Raw genomic sequence first — 20513 nt, 5'->3', positions numbered from 1 at the left:
ATATTTAATCTATTCTAAATACTTGGCGCGCATTTTTAAAAATATCAGACACCATTTGTGTCGCTCAGTGTATATTAAAGTCCCTCAAGACAGAGTCTGGCAAGACGACGCCATATTGCTCGATTCCTGCCTAAAGTCCCATGAGAACTTAGGTGACTTTAGTCCTGCCTGACCCTATCGTGCCAGACTCTGTCTTAAAGGGACTCTAGTGTGTCCTCTGGCTCCTCAAAATAGAATTAATTTTATTACTAGATAAAAAAAAAACACACAATTGCACTTGTGTTATCTAAATGGAAAACCCATACAATTAAAAAATAGAGATATTCGTTTCTCTTCTCTGTTTACAATCGTTTTTGAATCTTTTACAAACAGCATCTATCCTTACCAGTTGTTTATAAATAGATCTTTGTGTAAACTCACATTTCAGTATTCTCAGAAGTGTTCATAAGTTGAGAACCGTATATCGATTACCGCGCGTCTACCCGTGTCTTCTTTACATAGAAAACGCGCCAAATTGTACTGTTCTTAGCAAACCGTTTTGTAATTATTTATCACGCCATTGAAACTAAATCGTGCTATTATAATTTTCTAAAGAATGCAATTAAAATAGTGTAAGTGGAATATTTGAAAGTTTGTATTCTTTAAAAATCATTTTTGGAGCAGTACAAGTACAAATATACACAGTGTTATATCAAGAATAATAAATGCATTGTTGAAAAATTTTTAATCATTATTTTACGAATATGACTTTGACTTCATATAATATTATTGAAGTCTTGGATAAACTTCGTAGCAACAACTCAGTAAATGATACGGTTGCAATTCTAACCTACATTAATAGGTATGAATATTTTTTATATATTTCTTGACAGTGTTTGTTTAATTGTTTTTTTTTATAGTGATATTGGGAGAATGAATCTTCTAAAAACAATGAATAGTACTCAACATCTCGAATTATGTCAATTATTAGTCGACTTTGTTATAAAGGATGATGACTCCAAAAAAAATAAAGACTTACTTAAAAGTGATCAAACGGCTGAACAAGCTTTAGAAAAAATACTGAAAGACATGACATGCGAAATTAATTTTTTCGAAATTATTTCGAAAATTGATAGAAATAAAAGGTAATAAAACATAATTACTAGCTATTTTTTGATAGTAAAATTTATCAAATATTATTAATTACAGGCTAAAAATTTTCAAATTTTTAAAGACATTGAATGATGATGTTATATTAAGGATCTCAAAGGATTATTTTACTGTAAAGTACTTGGAAGATTGTTTAAAAGCTGCCACTCCAGAAACAATGGAATGGTTAAAACCATCAGCATGCATTGATGATATCCAGTTGTTGTTGAAAGCTGAAGAAAAAAGTCCGACCGATTTGGAAGATCAATTAGTACTAAATTGTTTAGATTACTTAGTAAGAATTTATGGGCTTGCTATAGCCGATTCTAATTTTCATATTGAGCAGGTATAAAAATAATTTTGAAAAAGATTTTACATACTTATCAAAATTTTTTACTTACATTTTTTTTACAGTTTCACTTGCTTATTTTTGAAAAAGTAATACCTCTTACTTATATGGGTCACAAAAAACAACGAACTTTTGCTCTTAAATTGCTAAACAGAGCTGTGAGGATTTATTTTGAAGAATATATTCGAGAACAGCATAAGAAAGCTCTGGATTTATATAAATGTGATTTACAAAAACATTATTGTATTCGAATGTTATCATTAGTAAAAGCTAAACAGTCAGACTGGTGTTATCTGTGGTGTTTCAGTCTTGAAATAGTTGGTGCTGATTTATTCCATGGTGCTGATTTAATAAATGATTTACTTCTTGTTGAAGAAAAAGCATTCAAATCGAACGACATGACGATTCGTCATCAAGCTTTCATATCATGGAAATCTTTAATTAATATTTTTGCATCTAACCCAACGCATTTTGTAGTGGCAAGGCGTATTAAATTATTGTGTATACCATTGAACTCCAAAAATAGCAAAACAGAGACCATTGCTGTGACAAAACTTGAAGTGTGGTGGCATTTGATTGTCAAGTTGTATCCATATCTTGAAACATTCTCAAATGAAGTGATATTTCAATTTTTGAATTTTTGTTTTGGACCACTAGGAGAAACACCACTACTCTCCACCAAGTGTGACTTAGCGTCTGCAGGAAAAAGATTTATAAAAGCTAGAGTGTATGCAGTAGACGCATTGCTTCAGTTATTAGTTGTTGATGAGAAAGAACGTCGTGAAGTATCTTTAGTATTGGATGAAAAAATTCCCTATGCAGTAACAAATTCTCTTTTTGAAAAAAATTATAAAAGTTTTGTACATAGTGTCGGAGAAGCCGTATTGATTATTAGTAATCTAGAAGATCAAAATGAGGAAAAGAAAATAAATTTAAATAAAATTTTGTGGCTAAATCTCATGAAATATATTCAACAAGCGAATTCAGATATAAAAATAAAACTAAATAAAGAATTGATTTTGGTTATTGGAGAGATAATCAATCATCTTGAAGATTCATCATTAATAAGCAATTTACTACTAAATATTATTCTTCCAGAACTTATTAAAGCACCTGAAAGTTTTATGCATCGTGATACAACATTGATTGATTTATTGACAAAGATTTTATTACCCAAACTTTTGGTTAAGATAGAGAAAATACATTGGAGTGACATAAAACTTCTCGTATGTTATGGAATAAAAGCTGAAAATATGACAATCTATAATCCTAATGTCTTAATATTATTAAAAGCTCTGACTAATCAAATGCAGATAGCAATTGAATGTCAAGCAAATGACTGTTTCATTGTTGAATTATGGTGCATGCTTGCTGAATCTATCACTAAATATATTTCTGATAATCAGAAAATAAATGAAAATACTACAACATCGCATAATTTTGAAACTGTTTTAACATTAATTTCTTTTCCATTGAAAAATGTGTGCTTTAACACTTCAGATCAACTGCCAAAAATAGTAAAAATATGGCGAGAATTATATAAAGAATTTAATATGCAAGCAGATTTAATTACAACTGTAAAATTTAATGAAATTCTCAACAATGTATCAGAAATGATGTCCAATTGTTTATTACAAGAACCTAAATGTTATATTTTTATTTCTCATTGTTTAAGTACATTAATGAGTACAATTCACTATGGAGAGCTTCTAAAACAAGAATCAATACCTCCAATTGTAATTCTTTTACGAGATGTGACTTCAACAGCTTTATCTTTTATAAAAAATAGTTCAGAAATTGAATATACGTTAAAAGCAATATCTTCATTTATTATTACTGTGTATGGATTAAATCAAGAGAAAATTATAATTTATTTGGGCATTATAAATTCTACTATTGAAAATATGTTGAAAATCAAAGCTCCAGAAAGTATCCAGAAAGAGATTATTAATACTTGGGAAACTGTAGTACTTATTTTTCGAGGTCTTTTTAAAATGTTAACTTTCAATTTTTTAAATTTATATCGAGAGACAATTAAACTTGGTTTGCTTCATGCAAACGCTGAAATAGCATCTGAAACTTTGTCTCTTATTGATATCAAGAAAGATCTTGATGACAAATCCAGAGATTTATTAGAAAATATTGAAAGTGAAGCTAAGAAAATGATGAACACAAAAAAAATTTCACGTGAAGTGAAGAATGACACTGTTGTCAATATTACTAAACCAGTTAAAGTTATTGGTAGTTTCTTTAATCGACAATTTACAAGCTCCAAAGTAGTATCTACTAAGAAAGATAAGGGCAAGAAAATAATGCCTCCGCCACCTGAACCGGATTCACAGGAATATGTAGTTATCAATAATGAAATTAAAGTTAATGTTAATCTTTTAACAGAACATCAAAAAGAATGCTTTAAACAACACAAAGATGATATTCCTGCCATGTACAACGATTTATCACAATCTGGATCTTGTAATACTCAAGAGTTAGAAAATTGGTTTAAAGATAAGGGAACTAATTTGGAAACTAAAGTTACTTCGGTTGATAATGATGCTAATAAAGAAAATAAAAATGATATCACAACAGATTTAAGTGGTGATAAAATTTCTTATATGAATTATTTACCTAAAATGACTTGCTCGAATGCAGATAAAGTGAATAATGATACTCAAGTAATAGACGAAAAACATGACGAAATAAATCCAGAGGGTGGTGATAGTGATATAGATAAAAATAATGAAAATAATCAAGTGCCTGAAAATGTTGCAAAAAAATTAAACTTTGAATCTCGTGAAGAATTTCCTGATGATAATGATCCTACTAATAATAATCAACATCAAGTAAAAGGAATTACACGCCGTTCTGGACGTCGTACAAGTAACACCTTTACTGAATCACATCGAAAGTCTGAAGAACTACAATTACCAAGAGTAAGAACAAGATCTTCAAAATTAAATGATAAAATTTCAACTGAATTAGATGCTGTTACAACAAATAATACAAAAGGAATTAAAAGAAAAACTGCTGATGAAGACTCTGACAGAGAATTAACTGCTAAACGTCGACGACATACAATAATACCGGTTGATTCCAATGAAAATCAAATGCAATTAGCTAAGATAGGTAACCAAGACGATACAGTTAATTTGCCAGATGATCCTAATTTACCTAAGCGTACAAAAAAAGAAATTTCGAGGCTAAAAATCGATATGGTTTTCGACAGCAAAATGACTAGTAAATTAAGATCTAAGCCAAGTGACGATTATGTCTATGATACAACTACAAAAAGACATTCTACAGAAAATAAATCGAGACAGAAGAACATTAAAGTTGATAAACATGAACTTTTAAATGAACCCAATCATGAATTATTAAATAAACGAAGGCGAAGAGATAGTAAAAGTAATCAACAATCTAAAAATGAATCTATTGAACATTCAAAAAGTGAAACTGTTATTCTAAAAAATAATGAAGATGGTAAAGAATTTACAGACAGTGAAAAAGATTCCGATAAGAGTTTTTTAGAGAAAGATGACAGTAATGAAAAATCAATTAACAATCATATCGAAAATGGCATGAAAATTTCTAGTTCACCAACAGAAATTTCAACAATTGTAACCACTGATAAACAACAAATGACACTAGAAGACGAAGTAATAGAAAGTTCTCAAGAAAGTTCTTTAATCGAAAATTCATTAAAGAAAAATGATAAAAAATTAATTATAACTAATGACAAAAGTGACATATCTCCATTACCATCAGCAAGAAAAGACTTACAACACAGTCCATTACTGACGACTTCATCAACTAAATCTAGCTCTTCTGAGAATATAAAGACTCATCAATCTAAAGAATTACCGTCTGAGGAGGTCCTTATAAGTAAGTCTCTAGAACCAAAAATGTATATTCTAAAATCAAAGGAAAATAATAAAAAAAACATTATTATTCCTTATTTATCGCCTAAGGAAAAAAGTAAGCTAAAATTTAAAAATTATTCTTCTAATGGTCGAGCAGCGCATATGTTAAACTTAGTAACCAAGCAGGTGATTGGAGAAAAAAGTAAATTAGGAAAACTTTCTGGTGAAGCTGAAGAAGAAAAAAATGAACAAGAAACAACTAAAGAAATGAATTTTGATAAAGAAATTGATACTTTAGGTATGAAAAAGGAAACGTTAGGATTATTTAAAGACTCTGAACGAATGTCAAGTCCTATTGGACATCGCCAGGAAAAGATTTTTAACAATATGAAGGCAGGGAATTGTTCATCGCCACCTCCTAAATTGTTTTGTAATTTGAAAAATGATGGAGAAAAAATTTCACCTAAAATGGAAAAGTCCGCGAAGAAAATAAATAAACTCTATGATCATGATTATACAGAAATGAAAGAAGATTCAAGTATTTCATTTGAGAAAGAACTACCTATTTTAGAATGGTCCAGCGCCAATCCTCCATCATTGACCGCTTCTCCAAGTTCAAGTATTCTTAAAAAACAACGACAGGCTTTATTAGATCCTGATATTGATACGACACCAACACATAAGAGAAAAAGAGTTAGTTTTGCTGATCCTCCAGTATCTAAACAAATGGGATATGAAATTATTAGTGATATGTCACCTTCGAAATCAAAACTTGGGTCTTCCTACAGTTTTCCAGTTAGAAAGGGAACTCCTTATCGATCACGGCAGCTGAAGTGGAAGATAATTGAAATTCCGACTGACAAACAAAATGATTTTTCAAATGGAAATGAGGTTGATAATCAAGATCAAAAAGATATCGATTTTACTAATATTTCAATTACTATGGAAGAACAATATAAAGATATCGAAGAATCAATTGTAGGTCCTATGGAAGTTGATTTCAATTTTACTGATAATTCACTACATCTAATTAAGGGACTGAACAATAATGATAATGAATTAATAAATGATCTTGTCACTGAAAATCAACCAGACATTTCTATAGAGGTATCAACGACACAACAAGATGTTTTTCATGAAGATGAAAAGAGAGATACAAAAAAATCAAATGGTAAAGATAATAATGACTCAACTATTATGAAGATAATTAATGGATCTATTGAGGAAAAAGAGTCAGAGGCTCTAGAAGACACGGTTGATATTCAAAATATTAGTAATTTAACTGCTAACTCTGACGATTTAGAGAACAAATCAATAAAATTAAATTCTTCAAATGTTGTTATCGACAATTTAGCCGAATGTGATACTTTACCATTAACAGATTCTGTATTCTTAAGTCAAGGCTCTATACAGAGTACTCATGTGTCATTGAAATCTGAATCAGTAAATGAAAAAGACTACATTTATTCTGAATTATTGGACTGTGAAATGCCAATAGAAATGATTATTCCCCATTTAGTCAATCCATTGTGGAAGAAAAATTTAATTAAATATTTTAACACGAAACATATCAATACTATTGGAGATCTAGCACGGTTAACAGAACAAGATGTAATTCAAATTCCTCTGAATAAAAATTCAAAGGTGAACTATGTCAAAAAAATACTTGATGAATTCTCAAGATCTCTTAAGTCGAAACAAAAATATACAAATAATTTAGAAATTGTTAATGAAACTAAAGAATCTCCAAGTTTTAATGACAGTGTTGATATATCTTCACTAACACCTTCAGTCCAGCCAAGTGATGATTTAAATATCACAGAAGTTCTGACTAACCAAACTCCTGACAAAGTTTCTGGATCTTATGGTTCAATAATATTAGACACATCTATTTCACCACCAAAGAAAACTTCCACAGAGTTAATTAATCAAATTCAAGAATCACCTGTGCAAAAAGTTTCAATTGGTGTCTCAACTGATTCATCTGTATTTACTAACACTCAAACTGTAGAGACTCAAGTGATGTTAGAAGAACTTTTAGATGAACTTGATTCAAATTTGGTGCTTGAAAATGGAATAAAAAGAAACAATCATGAAAGAGTTTTAGAAGTTTTGGAAAAACAATCACCCAACATTAGACACAAGGTTCTTAAAAGATATTTGACTCCTGATTACATAGTGTCTTATGTGAAGGACGAAAAAATACCAAAAAAAGATTTACTGAGTATTTACGAAGCTATTAGTACTCAATTACCAGCAATCGAATGGGCTGATATTATTGCAGAAGATTTGAAAAAAAAAAATCCGGCTTCGTAGAACTGATGATGAAAACAAGTAGTATTATTATATGTTATAATTTTACTGATAAATTGTATTATGTAGGATATTATAATATAATAAATCATCATAAACATTTTTCGTATTTTGAATGAAAAAACGTAATTATTGATTACTTTGTATGACGATAATTTTCATGATTAAGTCAATGAAAAATGAATTTTTGTACTAATCATGTAGGTTTATAATTTGTATATATACTTACATTATAAATATTACAATCTATACTGAAACTAAGTAAAAATATTCAACAATTAATCAACTTGTTCACGAATCACAATCAATAAAAATAATTAAATTCTTTATTATAAAAAAAAAAAAAACTAGTATAAAAATTTTTATAGTCTTTAAATAGGTCTGTCATGTAACTATTATCTGTACTTGATAATAAAATGATTTTCTATATATTATTGTGATGTTTTAATGAAATAAGTAAACTTTGTCCAGTAATTTACTGTACCAATGACAAGAAAAATTTACTGCTGAATGTAGTATGTAACCATGACTGACGTAACATTTATGATAATCAGTTATATTCTTGACTTTCACCTAAGCCATTCATCGATCCAGTGAAAGTTAAATAGATAATTGATCTTTCTCTAATTGCCATTTTATAAACTTAAATTTAAGAAGCTCCAGTCACGTTGATATTTCAATATTTATTGTCAAGGCCTGAATCATTTTTTATAGAATCGCTAATTTGTAAATTTTACTATAATTATAAAAATTATCAGTGATTAATAGATAAGATCTAAAAAAATTACATTTGTTTCCGCCCGGGATCGAACCGGGGCCCTTGTGCGTGTGAAGCACACGTGATAACCACTACACTACGGAAACAGTTGATGAAGTGCAAAAAATAATATAATTTGATCAAAGCAAATAATGTCTTAGAAGCTCGTTTGTAACAGATTTAATTTTTCAGTGGGCGACAATTTATCAATAAAAAAAAAAAAAACAATTGTAAGATGAGACACAACAAAGAGAAATAAATATACTTAACTCGAATGACTCAAACTAACTGGTCTGATATTATATGTGAATCGAGACTGACCATCAACTACCAACAATCTAGCCATCAACTTTAAATGGAATATTTACGGGATATACAGACAACACTGTCACAAGATTATGTTTCAAATAATATCAATGTTTAATTTTTATTTGCTTGCTGAATTGGGACTTTAAATCATATGATATTACTGTAAAAACCATAAGAAAATATAAATTAAAAGAAAAAAAAATTAAATCTTTCTATTTTATGGTTGCCTCGAAGAATTTGTATGACATAATAAATGGAAGAAATAGATGTTGAGTAAACGAGTTGACATCCATACTAGAAGATTATTAAAAAAAAATAGCAACAATTACAAAGTCCTAAATAATTGCGTAAGGACGAATAATAATGGGCCGAGCTTATGAACTACTTGTTTCAAGGATCCATGTCCTTCAAGTATACATCAATCTTACTATTCAACCACAGGTCATGCCACACACATACTTGTCATCTTTATAACTACGTTACTTAATGATCTCAATAAGTAACTAATCAAGATGAAGCAATATTCTAATTATTTTTTAATCAAAGCTGAATACTTTCTATAATAGCACCTCTAACTGACTTTTTATCTAATCATATTTTATTGTTACATTAATAAAAAAGGTTATCAAATAAATGGAGACCCAAATTTACGGAAATTATTTAATATTTAAGTCAAGTATTTTCTATAATAAAAAATTGACAAGAATTTCCATTTGATAATTTTGTTTTGTTTCAACGAGGTTATCAGATGACAGTTGGAGACCTAGATTTCCGGAAATAAATACTATTCATAAATATCATCAGCGATGTTATTTAAATGGCATATATGAGTACTTTAAACTTATCTTTTTTACGATTTTCCCTTCGGTAGTTGGTATAGCTCTTCACTCTCTGTCCCACTACTGCTAAACAGCCACCACTCATATCCGCCTGTGATTCTCAAATCCTCTGAGTAATGTATTTAGTGTAGTGTCTCTATTCTCGAAACAGCTTGAAAGTCCGAGGGCCAAGAGCTGTTTAACTGTGCGCTCCGTTTCAGTGCCGTTCGAAATTTTGTTCTGGTTGGTGGTTTATTTATTTCCGCGTTTTAGTTTTTTCTGTTTTCTGAAAAAATGTACGTTTTATTAATTAAAATTTATTACTTTTAGGCATTAAAAATTTGTTATAATTTTATTTCAATAAATTTACTGAGATTTGAAGAAACTCCAAATCAAGTTTAAAATAAATATATCATTATTGAAATAAATATGTGCATAATTTTTTTATTATCTACTCAATAGTAACTGAGTTATTATTAGTGTTGACAATAATATGACGTGCACAGTTCAACTAATCGTTAAAACATTAAAAAAAACAACTTTGACATAAGTTATAAACAAAAATTTCAAGTTACCTGTTAAAACGAAGATCATTCTCTAGGAAATTCTTTATTCATCAAATTTTTGTGTTTGTAAGATCAAGGTAAATTTTTTTAATTTTAAACTTGTTTAAAAGCGGCATATTATTTATAAATATTTTTTAAATCCTGTATTAATAGTGTGTAGTTGATAAATTGACCAATGGAGACCCATAAATTATTAAATTATGCTTAACATAAAGGGGAACTTATGAAAACATGTCTATGTATAGATTACAGTTCATTAATCTCATATCATTTTTTCTATAATCTCTCAATTAGTGTTGGAGAAGATGTTAAGGAAACCAGTACGTGAAATTGATACGACGAATTTTCTAGTCGATAAATTGAATTGAATTTCCTCGACGATTATTGCTCCTTATCGTTGCGCCATCAATTTCAATTCTTCGCGCATAGAATTTGCTTCATGATTCGTGTCGAGATATTTTCACGTCATATGCTCCTGAGGGTCATTTTAACAACTAATGTTGAAATGTATATAATTGATGATTATTTTTTATTCCAAACGAGATCAAGCTATTGATAAAATATATTACATTGTCAACTTCGTCTAGCGAACGTCATCCGGTAATGTTCGTCATCTTTGTAAGCATGCAGGTACTCTTGTGAATACAGGAAGAGATGATATAAGTGATAACTCCATTCATTTTAGCATCAATCGATTTTCATATCCGATAGCTTAAATTACGTTGCTGAAGTACATGCAACTGTCTCCAATATAATATTATATTGGTGTATGGTCAAATATTATACTTTCATTTCTCATAGCACATGTTTTTACTGATATTTTACTTCCTCATAAACAGCTCTACAATTCTAGAATACAAACAAAAAAACATTATTTTGTGCATTCACCATTTCTTCCTTTTTGCCTTATTTATATTTTATAAACATTCCTTCTTATTACTTGGTCACTTTTACTCGTACAATTAATCATTTTTTCAACGAAAATCCTCGACCTCTTGTTGTGCACACGACCTGAATAAATATTGTATAAAAAATAGTCTTAATGTATCATTATTAGTGATACGATAATTTCAAGTATTTATATTTTAATTTAATATAAAAATAAACTAATTAATAAATAAAAGCACAAATTTGTTATTAATTTGATAATTATTCATTTAATCTAATGAATCTGATAGGTTTCAAAATAAAGTCATTCACTTGATAGATAGAACTACACCAAAGTTCAATTCAAGATGAAATGGAAATAAAGTAGCATTTGATTACTAAATCAAGACAAGGTTGTCCAGATTTCTATAATCATGTAAATGTATGTAATAGCTCGCTTGTTGCATTTTTAACACATTCGTACATATACTTATGTGTAATAATAATAATTATTATTATTCTACAAGAGGGAGAAAAAAAAGAAAGAGCTAGAGAGAATCAGTAAATAGAGACTATAAAACATGTACTAGGCTTGTGAGGTATCTAAATATTTTTTATGTTTTTTCAACAACTAAGATTAATCATGTTTAATAAAGCTTGTAGATATTCGACGCTGGTACGTTATGACAGTCAACTAAAAAATTTCTATAATATTTATGTCAGCTTATTTTACAACGTATTATAATATTTTTTAATATTTATTCTGCAAGTAAGTCTTATATTGGTACCTCAGTAAATGTTGAAAATATCTTGAAAACTGTCAGTTGGTTCATCCATAAGAACAAAGGCTTAAGAGTCTTTTTTGGAGAAGATAAATGAGAAAGCAGGTATAACCTTTCCCAGATGCTTTCTCGGATCAAAGTTTTCCATTGGAAAACTATGAATTGGCACTTATGAACGTTTATTTAATAGTACTTTTGTACCTAAATCTTTAAGAGTACCACTGTCTGTCCGCAAATAATGATTTCTTACCTGCTACCTCCCCCTTCAAACTTTCAAAAGCAGATTTAAACTGCCGAATAACTCATTATACCTGACCTTACGTATTTCTGTTGATTATCTGGTGGCGGAAAAAGGTTTTATGAGATTCTAAAGTTCTCCAAAAATTTCTCTTTTATGTAAACTGTTTTTGATTTTTTTTTTTATTGATTTATAGTTATAATAACTTTATCTGGTATATCCTACGTGTAAAAAAAATTTTACAATTATTATTTTAAAATTTTTGGCTAAGAAAATTATGTAGAAGGTACTTGCATTAGTACTTACCAGTTATTATTTATAGCTTAGAATTGTAATTTTATAAACAATATTATCAATAGATGATTGAAATGTATTGTATTAGAATAGTTTTATCAAGGTTACCCTTTAATTGCGTCGAAGATTTTACAAGATGTAAATAACTATCTAATTTTTAATTATAAATTCATCATCATTCAAATATGTTAATTATAAATGCATGTTTATTTTTATTACAGATGCGTTGTAGTTTAACATTTGTCGACGATCTCTTAAATCGGATTTTTTATAAAGTTGGATTAATTGTTGGACGCAATCCCGGCTACTTTGTTATTATTCCAGTCTTACTAGCCTGTATATGTGTTACTGGATATCAAAAAATTAATTATGAAACTGATCCAGAGTATTTATTTTCACCCATAAACGGGCCTGGAAAATTGGAAAGACAAATTGTGGAGCAACACTTTAAAGTTAATTACAGTCATTACTTTGATGTTGGACGAATTATTCGACCAGGTAATTTATATTGGTTATGTTATATTGGTTGTGTTAACTTTCCAAGAATTTTACATGGAGACCCCCTCCCTGTTCAACTAAACTCTTTTCTCTGTGCTTTGACTCATGTTAGTTTGGTGAGAAATACTACATAATAAAAATAGCATTCAGTTTGGAAAATATATGGTTAGATTTTCGTAATAAGTTTCCATTTCAAAAAAAATCTTACTTGAAACAATAAATTAAAAATTTATCAACGCTTTTATGTTGTTAATGAATTACTATAAAGTATATTAATGATGTCTAAATGATACGTTCATTTTCTTGTGCAATAAAAATAAAATTTTTTCGAATCTTGTTCAAGTTCAATCAACATAATGAATGAGGAAGTAAATTAAATTTATTAGGAACTTACTGTTTGGTCTCAATGCTAAATATTTCTTAATAGAGTTGATAAATTGATAGAGTTGATGTAGTGCTTTTAAAAAAAATAATTTATTCGTTTTTCTTTTAGTAAATATTTGATGGAAATTCAACTATTTATTTCCTTATACACTCATTAAAATTCTTATTTAAACTTTATCTCTTTTAAACAAATATTATACTTAAATTATGTAATATTCTACATGGTTAAATATTACAAAAAAAAAAACAACCTAAAATTAATTATTTATTTTAAATGTAATTAAATATTAATTTTTTGTTTGCGTAATATATGTACATTCTTTTTATTACTCAACTAAATTTTTTTTTTTTATTTTTTCAGGCCGATTTGGTCGGGTTATAATAATTCCGAAAGATGGTCATAATACTTTACTAAGAAAAGTTGTATGGAATGAATTACGATTACTTGACAGTCTAGTCAAAAATATAACAACCACATACGAGGGTGAAATCTTCACTTACGAACAGCTTTGTGCTCGTTGGCTTAATAGCTGTTTCAACAATAATATCCTGAATCTTGATCATATAATAGAGTAAGTATTGTTGGAATAATCACTATGGCAAATAGAAATAAAGTCCCAACGAATACATAATTGAATTTATAATCCTTTTTCTAGAGATGTGGAAAACCGGACTTTGAATTTGACTTTTCCAATAATGTTTAATCCAGTGACCTGGGAGACCCATTTGTTTCCCGTTTATTTCGGTGGGAGTGTCCTCACAGAAGACTTGACCATTGATTCTGTACCATCACTTCAACTTGCATACTTTATTGCTGTTGACACAAAACGGCAGGATGCCATGTACGGAAATTTATATTCTAAATAAATATTCTCTTTATTCTTCTTTCTATGATTACAATAATAATTAATTGTTTTATTATGATTAGTGGTTCAGCATGGGAAGAAGCCTTTTTGAATGCTGTAGGTAAAGCTGATGACAGTGGGATGTTCAAACATATTAGCATAGCTCGATTTGCCTCAAAGACTTTGGAGCTTGAATTAGAAGCAAACACCAAAACCGTTGTGCCTTATTTCTCTAGTACATTCGCAATTATGGGTATATTCTCAATTGCTACTTGTATGATGACTGATTGGGTTCGAAGCAAACCATGGCTTGGACTTCTTGGTAATATTTCCGCTGCTTTAGCACTTATTTCAGCCTTTGGACTCTGTATGTATCTGGGAATTGATTTCATTGGAATCAATCTTGCAGCACCTTTTCTGATAATTGGTAAGTTTTTCTAGATACAATAAAATATTTTGTAATGAAAATTATCCTCTTCAATGATTATTTTTTCTACATTCTTTGCGCCAACCACTCAATTAATATTTGCAGCACGATCAGTTACTTGCATAATTCTATTGTTGCGATTGACAATGAAATTTACTAGACAGTTATTGTGTGGTTTGGAAATACCTGAGTTATTATGAGTAGAATGATATGGATCAAATGAAATTCGTTAATTCGCTTCCAATTTACAATTTGATAATCATAAATGTAGTGATGAAAAATAAAATCCGATAGAAATATTAAATGACGTAATTATTTAGTTGAATTTAAATTGAAAATATTTTTTTTCTTTTTTTTATTTAAATAAAATACATTGCAAAATTTTACTCTCTATAAAAGTATTTACTGCAATATCCTACTACACTTGACTAACTACACCTAGTTTATTAGTTTGCAATAAATGGCAACAGTCTGTAATATTGACGGAGTTTGAGGATGTAGACGAACCCATAAATTTCATTCAAGTTCCGCGTTTCACATAAACTATTGATTACTGATATATCAAAATTAGAAAAATTTTAAGTCAACATTCAGTTTTATTATTATATTTTTTTATTTCTATTACAGGTATTGGCATTGATGATACCTTCGTGATGTTGGCGGCGTGGAGAAGAACAAATATTTTAGATCCAGTACCTCAAAGAATGGCAGTAACACTCAGTGAAGCTGCTGTTTCAATAACAATAACATCAGTAACTGATATTATCTCATTTTTCATTGGGATTTTTTCACCATTTCCATCAATTCAAATATTCTGCACTTATTCAGGTAGATTTTTTTTTTATTAAAGCTACGATAAAAAAAATTTATTTTAATCAAAATAATAGTTATAGTTATGATAATAACATTAATTTCCTCTTTGTTATTAATGTCAACAGGATTTGCAGTTGTTTTTACTTTTCTGTTTCATCTGACGTTCTTCAGCGGATGTGTCGCTATTAGTGGCTATTGTGAGCAAGAAAACCGACACAGTGTAATCTGCTGTAAAGTCAGTCCCCTCTCAAAGTCGAGTAAGTTTAATCAAGCAATTTCGAGTACAAAAAAAATGTTGTTTTATAACTGACTGTCTCTTCTTACATAAAAACATACGATTATCATTTTGCTTTTTTTCGGTAACAAAAACTTTTACTTTCTTCTTAACTTGTGTCAGCTAGAATTGAAAAATTTTTTTTGACCTCATCATAAAATTTCTCATTAATAAACAATGAAATTCTAAATTATTAAGATTAAATTAATTAGATAATTAAATTATAAATTCAATTTCACGCTTATGTAAACAGTTCTGTTTCACATTAACTTTAGAATAATATTTATGCTCTGGACTTCGAAATTATGTCAGATTTTTCTTCTGCATTTTATTCCAGTATCGAAGTATTTAAGTATCACTAATTTGTTAGATCACATTCGAATTATGTAAGAAAGATTGGATTACTTTCTCCAGCTCTTGCGTTGACCTTATTGATGTTCTGACTGATGTCGAGACGTTTGAAAGTTTTATCGTGTATACACTCTTTTGAAACCTTATAAATTATACTTACCTGTTTCTATAATAATAATATATTTTAACATTGTTATAAAAATAATTAATTTTTATTATAGCACACCGATCATGGTTCTATCGTGTTCTCTGTAGTGGTGGAGTCAACCGTGAGGATCCTGATAATCCACTTGATAATCCCGAACATGGATGTATGACATGGTTCCGTGATTATCTGGCAACTGCACTAAATTGTCGACTCGTAAAAGCTCTAGTCATTATTATATTTGGATTATATTTGGCGGGGGCTCTTTATGGATTAACTAATCTTAAAGAAGGTTTGGAAAGACGCAAGCTTTCAAAAGAAGACTCTTATTCCATTGTTTTTTACGACCTCGAGGATGAATATTTTAAGGAATTTCCATATAGAATTCAGGTAAGTTAAATAATATTTTCGAACAAGTGAATTTCACTTTTGCAACCTCCAAGATGAACGTATACTTATGAATTGAATGGAAAAGTCTTATTTGACTTGTCATTTAGTCACGTGTCGATTTTGTATTAAACAAGCAACTTTCTCCAGTATTTTTTTTTAATGTCCGGATATTAATGATAAAACCACTCATATTATTTTAAATGATTAACATTTGTCAATACACATATTTTAATGAGATCAATATGAGCAACTATTAAACTTATTCTAATAGTATTATATATAATTTTTTAATAAGAATGTACATGTACTTATCGAGTCATTACTTTAAAATTTGGCAGCAAAAAAGTTTAAATAATTAAACAACATTTTTGCTCTATTCTTTAAATTTATTTTTTGTTTTCAAGTTTCTCTGTCTTTATCAAGATTTATTTTCACTTCATAACATTTACATTTTAAAGGATGTCAACGACATATATTTACATATTTTTATACAGAAAGTGTTTGAAAGTAAAATAGAAACAAACGAAAGTAAACACAAAAAGATATTTATATTTATAGAAGTTAATAAATTTTTGTAAGCAACGAAAACTTTTCCTTACAATTGTAGTGAATGTTTTAATTTATTTTCTTTATCATAATTAGCATATCAAAGACCTTTCAAATCAAAATTTCTAATATTTTTTTTAATGTTATTGTGAGATCATGATAATTTATTACAATTAATTTATTTTAGGTAATCATTTCCGGGGAATATGACTACAGTGATCCGTTAATTCAAACACAAATGGAGAACTTGACGAGAGAGTTGGAAGCAACACCGTATATCACCAATCCAATCTACTCAGAAAGTTGGTTACGAAGTTTCCTTACTTATGTAAAGTCCAACGAAGATTATTTAAATATTAGTATTTCAACTGAAGAAGATTTTATAAAAAATTTGAAAGCACTTTGGTTGGCCCCATCAAGTTCATACTCACTTGATGTGAAATTTGATCCAAGTGGACAACACATTATTGCCAGCCGCTTCCTGATTCAAGCAGTGAATGTCAGTGGAACCATTCCGGCGAAGGCTATGGTTAAAGAATTAAGAAGAATTTGCAACGAATCTCCTTTAAATGCTACAGTGTTTCATCCATATTTTGTATTTTTCGATCAATTTGAACTAGTCTTACCAACAAGCATTCAATGTTTGGTATTTGGTGCCTTGATTATGATGCTTATATCTTTCATCTTTATTCCAAATGTTCTTTGCTCTTTATGGGTTGCTTTTTGCATTATTTCCATTGAACTTGGAGTTGCTGGATATATGGCTTTGTGGGATGTGAATTTGGATAGCATTTCTATGATCAACCTAATTATGTGTATTGGATTTAGCGTTGATTTTACCGCTCACATCTGTTATGCTTACATGAGCTCTAAAGAAAAACATCCTGATGACCGTGTCAAAGATTGTCTTTACAGTCTTGGCCTACCAATTGTTCAAGGCGCAGCTTCTACTATCTTGGGACTTCTTGCTCTAGTTCTAGCTGGCACTTATATTTTCCTAGTCTTTTTCAAGATGGTATTTTTAGTAATATTTATTGGTGCAATGCACGGACTTTTCTTATTACCTGTATTATTATCTATTTTTGGACCTGGTTCTTGCTCAAACTATAAAAAGGAAGAAGATAAAGAAACTAAACGTACTGACTTGGATAAAAATGAAATGAACAAACTTCCATTGCCATTTATTATACCTCATCCTACGTTGTTGTATCATCAAACTTCGATAAATAAGTCAGTTCAAAATACTAGTCTTGAAGATAGAGATCCGGGACTTGGTACTAGTGAAGATAGTAATTCAACAGAAAGTGGATCATTGCAACGTAACCAAAAAGAAGATGAACGAGATAAGTTTCATAGGCATTACAATGGATGGCGACGATCTGTTGGAATTCTTCATAGTCTTTCACAATTCCAAGTTGTCCAAAATGTTCAGCAAACGCCTCGACCTGATTACCCTGGTTACGTTGATCCCCCACGGCCAGAAAATCGTGAAGGTGTTCGAACAATTCCGTATATTTATTATCAAGTGTATCAGAGACCGACAAATGATTTGAAAGAAGATAGACGTAGCCAATCTTATCACAACCTTAATCATGCTCCAGTACGCTACATGAATGATCAAAGGCATTTTTAGGACTTTTTATCAATTGTACAACTGTTTTAATTAATTGTACTTGTGTTATTGAATAATTTATAAACAATTAAAAGTAAAAAAAAGTATAGAATAATGAATTTTTATATATGATAAAAGAATGTTTTTGATTGTACGTAAATAATTTATGCTATATTCAGTTGATGTGAACTTGATTTGTAATCATTTTTGAACTATTTGTAACTTGGTTATAAAGCAAACAAATCAATAATTATGATATTTATAAATATTTGTGTGAATGAGCTGAAACAATTTTTATATGAACGGTATTGCCATTACCATTTATGAAAATATATTTTACATACTGTAAACTATTTATATTATGGTTTTTTACTTAACATCTCACCTAATCTCACATGAATTCACTGATGAGTAAATAATAATGTAAATATTATAGTATGAAAATTAGAAATCCTTCAATTAGTCCAAAAATACTGGTATCTTGAACTGGACACTAATAAGTACCCGCACATTTAAAATTCGTTAGCAGGTAGTGGTGGTCATAACTACCTGGGGGCTGGACTAGTTTTTAGGGGTTGAACTTAGAGTATGGAGGGGTAGCTGTCAGGAAGACGTTGTCATAATTTCATTTTAGTTTAGTACTAACAACTTTGAAGAGCAGAACAAGTGTTTGAGAAACGTCAAGTTGGTAAAAGTAAATAGTTGCTGTTTTGTCATCATGGATAATAAAAATTTCTTGATCTATTTAAGTATACTTAGCTTGTACTGTTTTAAGTGTTGTGTGAGCCGAGATAGAGTGAGATATGTTGCTGATGCTTTCGATTACCATACTATCGAACAAGAAATATTAAGGCTCATGGGATTTCCCGAAATATCAGACTCTCAGTCGAAGGCACCAGTGCGTAAAAGATCTGCGCCAGATTTTATGCTTGAAATTTATAATGATCAAACATCTAAGAATCAATTTAATGTCTCGGATATAAATCGTCGAATGACAGCAAAAAGTGATGTAATTATCAGTTTTATGGCTGAACAGCCCCATAGTGACGGAGAAAAACCGGAAAGAGTCAGAAGGATGTGGTTCGATGTCTCAGGAATAGCAAAAGAGAATGATTTTTTGTATGGAGAATTGAGACTCTACAGATCAATTGAAGGATTAAGGAGAAAACATCTTCGTCCACACAAAATTGTTGTAGACAAAGTCTATCGTGATAAATTTCACGAAAAACAATTTGAAGAAATTGCCTCAGTTGTAATAACAGCCAATTTTGAAGGCTGGATTACATTAAATATTACAAGTGCTTTTCGTCGTTGGTTGGAGCATCCACGTGAAAATCGCGGTATACGTGTTCTTACGTTTCCTACTGAACGTGAAAACAAAAGGGTGAAGGCTGAAAATATGGGGATTGTTGGTTTCGATGGTGCGGAGGAGGAACAACCATTTATTACAGGATATTTTAAAAACATAAATAATAATAAGATTCGGATGAAAATAAAAGATATTATTTACAGAAATAAAAGATTGAAAAGATCAGCACCGTTGTCAGTTGATACTTTTACTCATCGGCAGCTAAATCGACCAGTATCTACATACGTTGGTGAATGTGAACGTAGAAATTATCATGTGAATTTCAAAGATATTAAATGGCATGAATGGATTATTGCTCCAGAAGGATATGATATGTACTTTTGTGATGGTAAATGTACCTTTCCTTTAACGACGACAGCAAATGCCACTAACTATGCAGTTACTTTATCATTGTATCATAAAATTCATCCTGACAAAGTACCTGAACCTTGTTGTGTTGCAACAAAACTGTCACCTATTCAATTACTTTATTTCGAAAATGAAAATAGGGTAGTTTACAAAAAGTACACAAGTATGGTTGTTGATGGATGTGGTTGTCGTTAATAGTTTTATGATGTTTATAAACTTATTTATTAAAAATT

The 20513-nt window shown here is 29.6% G+C and overlaps 3 protein-coding genes and 1 non-coding gene across 4 annotated transcripts; 3 read left to right on the top strand and 1 right to left on the bottom strand.

Moving 5' to 3' along the window:
* The first annotated feature begins 277 nt into the window (after nucleotides 1-277).
* On the top strand, nucleotides 278-7791 carry Rif1 (Rap1 interacting factor 1). Its single transcript, XM_035096135.1, has 4 exons — nucleotides 278-841; nucleotides 900-1124; nucleotides 1189-1474; nucleotides 1543-7791. The coding sequence occupies exons 1-4, from the start codon at nucleotides 744-746 to the stop codon at nucleotides 7648-7650; spliced, it is 6717 nt and encodes a 2238-aa protein (XP_034952026.1). The 5' UTR covers nucleotides 278-743; the 3' UTR covers nucleotides 7651-7791.
* A 647-nt stretch (nucleotides 7792-8438) lies between these two features.
* TRNAV-CAC (transfer RNA valine (anticodon CAC)) lies at nucleotides 8439-8511 on the bottom strand. Its single transcript has one exon. It is a non-coding gene; the product is annotated as a tRNA-Val (tRNA).
* A 1136-nt stretch (nucleotides 8512-9647) lies between these two features.
* Ptr (Patched-related) lies at nucleotides 9648-18868 on the top strand. The gene is made up of 9 exons (XM_035096188.1): nucleotides 9648-10174; nucleotides 12500-12776; nucleotides 13522-13732; nucleotides 13817-14002; nucleotides 14089-14432; nucleotides 15060-15260; nucleotides 15371-15502; nucleotides 16092-16405; nucleotides 17139-18868. Exons 2-9 carry the CDS (start codon nucleotides 12500-12502, stop codon nucleotides 18582-18584), a joined length of 3111 nt encoding a protein of 1036 aa, XP_034952079.1. The 5' UTR covers nucleotides 9648-10174; the 3' UTR covers nucleotides 18585-18868.
* Nucleotides 18865-20508, top strand: LOC118074745 (protein 60A-like). The gene has a single exon (XM_035096191.1). It carries the CDS (start codon nucleotides 19282-19284, stop codon nucleotides 20473-20475), a length of 1194 nt encoding a protein of 397 aa, XP_034952082.1. The 5' UTR covers nucleotides 18865-19281; the 3' UTR covers nucleotides 20476-20508.
* The last annotated feature ends 5 nt before the right edge of the window (nucleotides 20509-20513 follow it).

This window comes from Chelonus insularis, unplaced genomic scaffold (genome assembly GCF_013357705.1).
Source record: "Chelonus insularis isolate UGA/USDA-ARS -01 unplaced genomic scaffold, ASM1335770v1 contig_139_pilon, whole genome shotgun sequence".
Classification (NCBI taxonomy): Eukaryota; Metazoa; Arthropoda; class Insecta; order Hymenoptera; family Braconidae; genus Chelonus; species Chelonus insularis.
The sequence above is the reverse complement of the archived record's forward strand: the minus strand, read 5'-3'. Positions and strand labels throughout refer to the sequence as shown.

What these genes read in the sequence shown, in the direction of transcription:
- Rif1 (XM_035096135.1), top strand. Translation starts at nt 744, where the DNA reads ATGACTTTGACTTCATATAATATTATTGAAGTCTTGGATAAACTTCGT. An exon ending in ATTCTAACCTACATTAATAG is followed by an intron (nt 842 to 899) that starts GTATGAATATTT and finishes TTTTTTTTATAG; the next exon opens with TGATATTGGGAGAATGAATC. An exon ending in CTAATTTTCATATTGAGCAG is followed by an intron (nt 1,475 to 1,542) that starts GTATAAAAATAA and finishes TTTTTTTTACAG; the next exon opens with TTTCACTTGCTTATTTTTGA.
- Ptr (XM_035096188.1), top strand. Translation starts at nt 12,500, where the DNA reads ATGCGTTGTAGTTTAACATTTGTCGACGATCTCTTAAATCGGATTTTT. An exon ending in AGCACCTTTTCTGATAATTG is followed by an intron (nt 14,433 to 15,059) that starts GTAAGTTTTTCT and finishes TTTCTATTACAG; the next exon opens with GTATTGGCATTGATGATACC. An exon ending in AATTTCCATATAGAATTCAG is followed by an intron (nt 16,406 to 17,138) that starts GTAAGTTAAATA and finishes AATTTATTTTAG; the next exon opens with GTAATCATTTCCGGGGAATA.
- LOC118074745 (XM_035096191.1), top strand. Translation starts at nt 19,282, where the DNA reads ATGGATAATAAAAATTTCTTGATCTATTTAAGTATACTTAGCTTGTAC.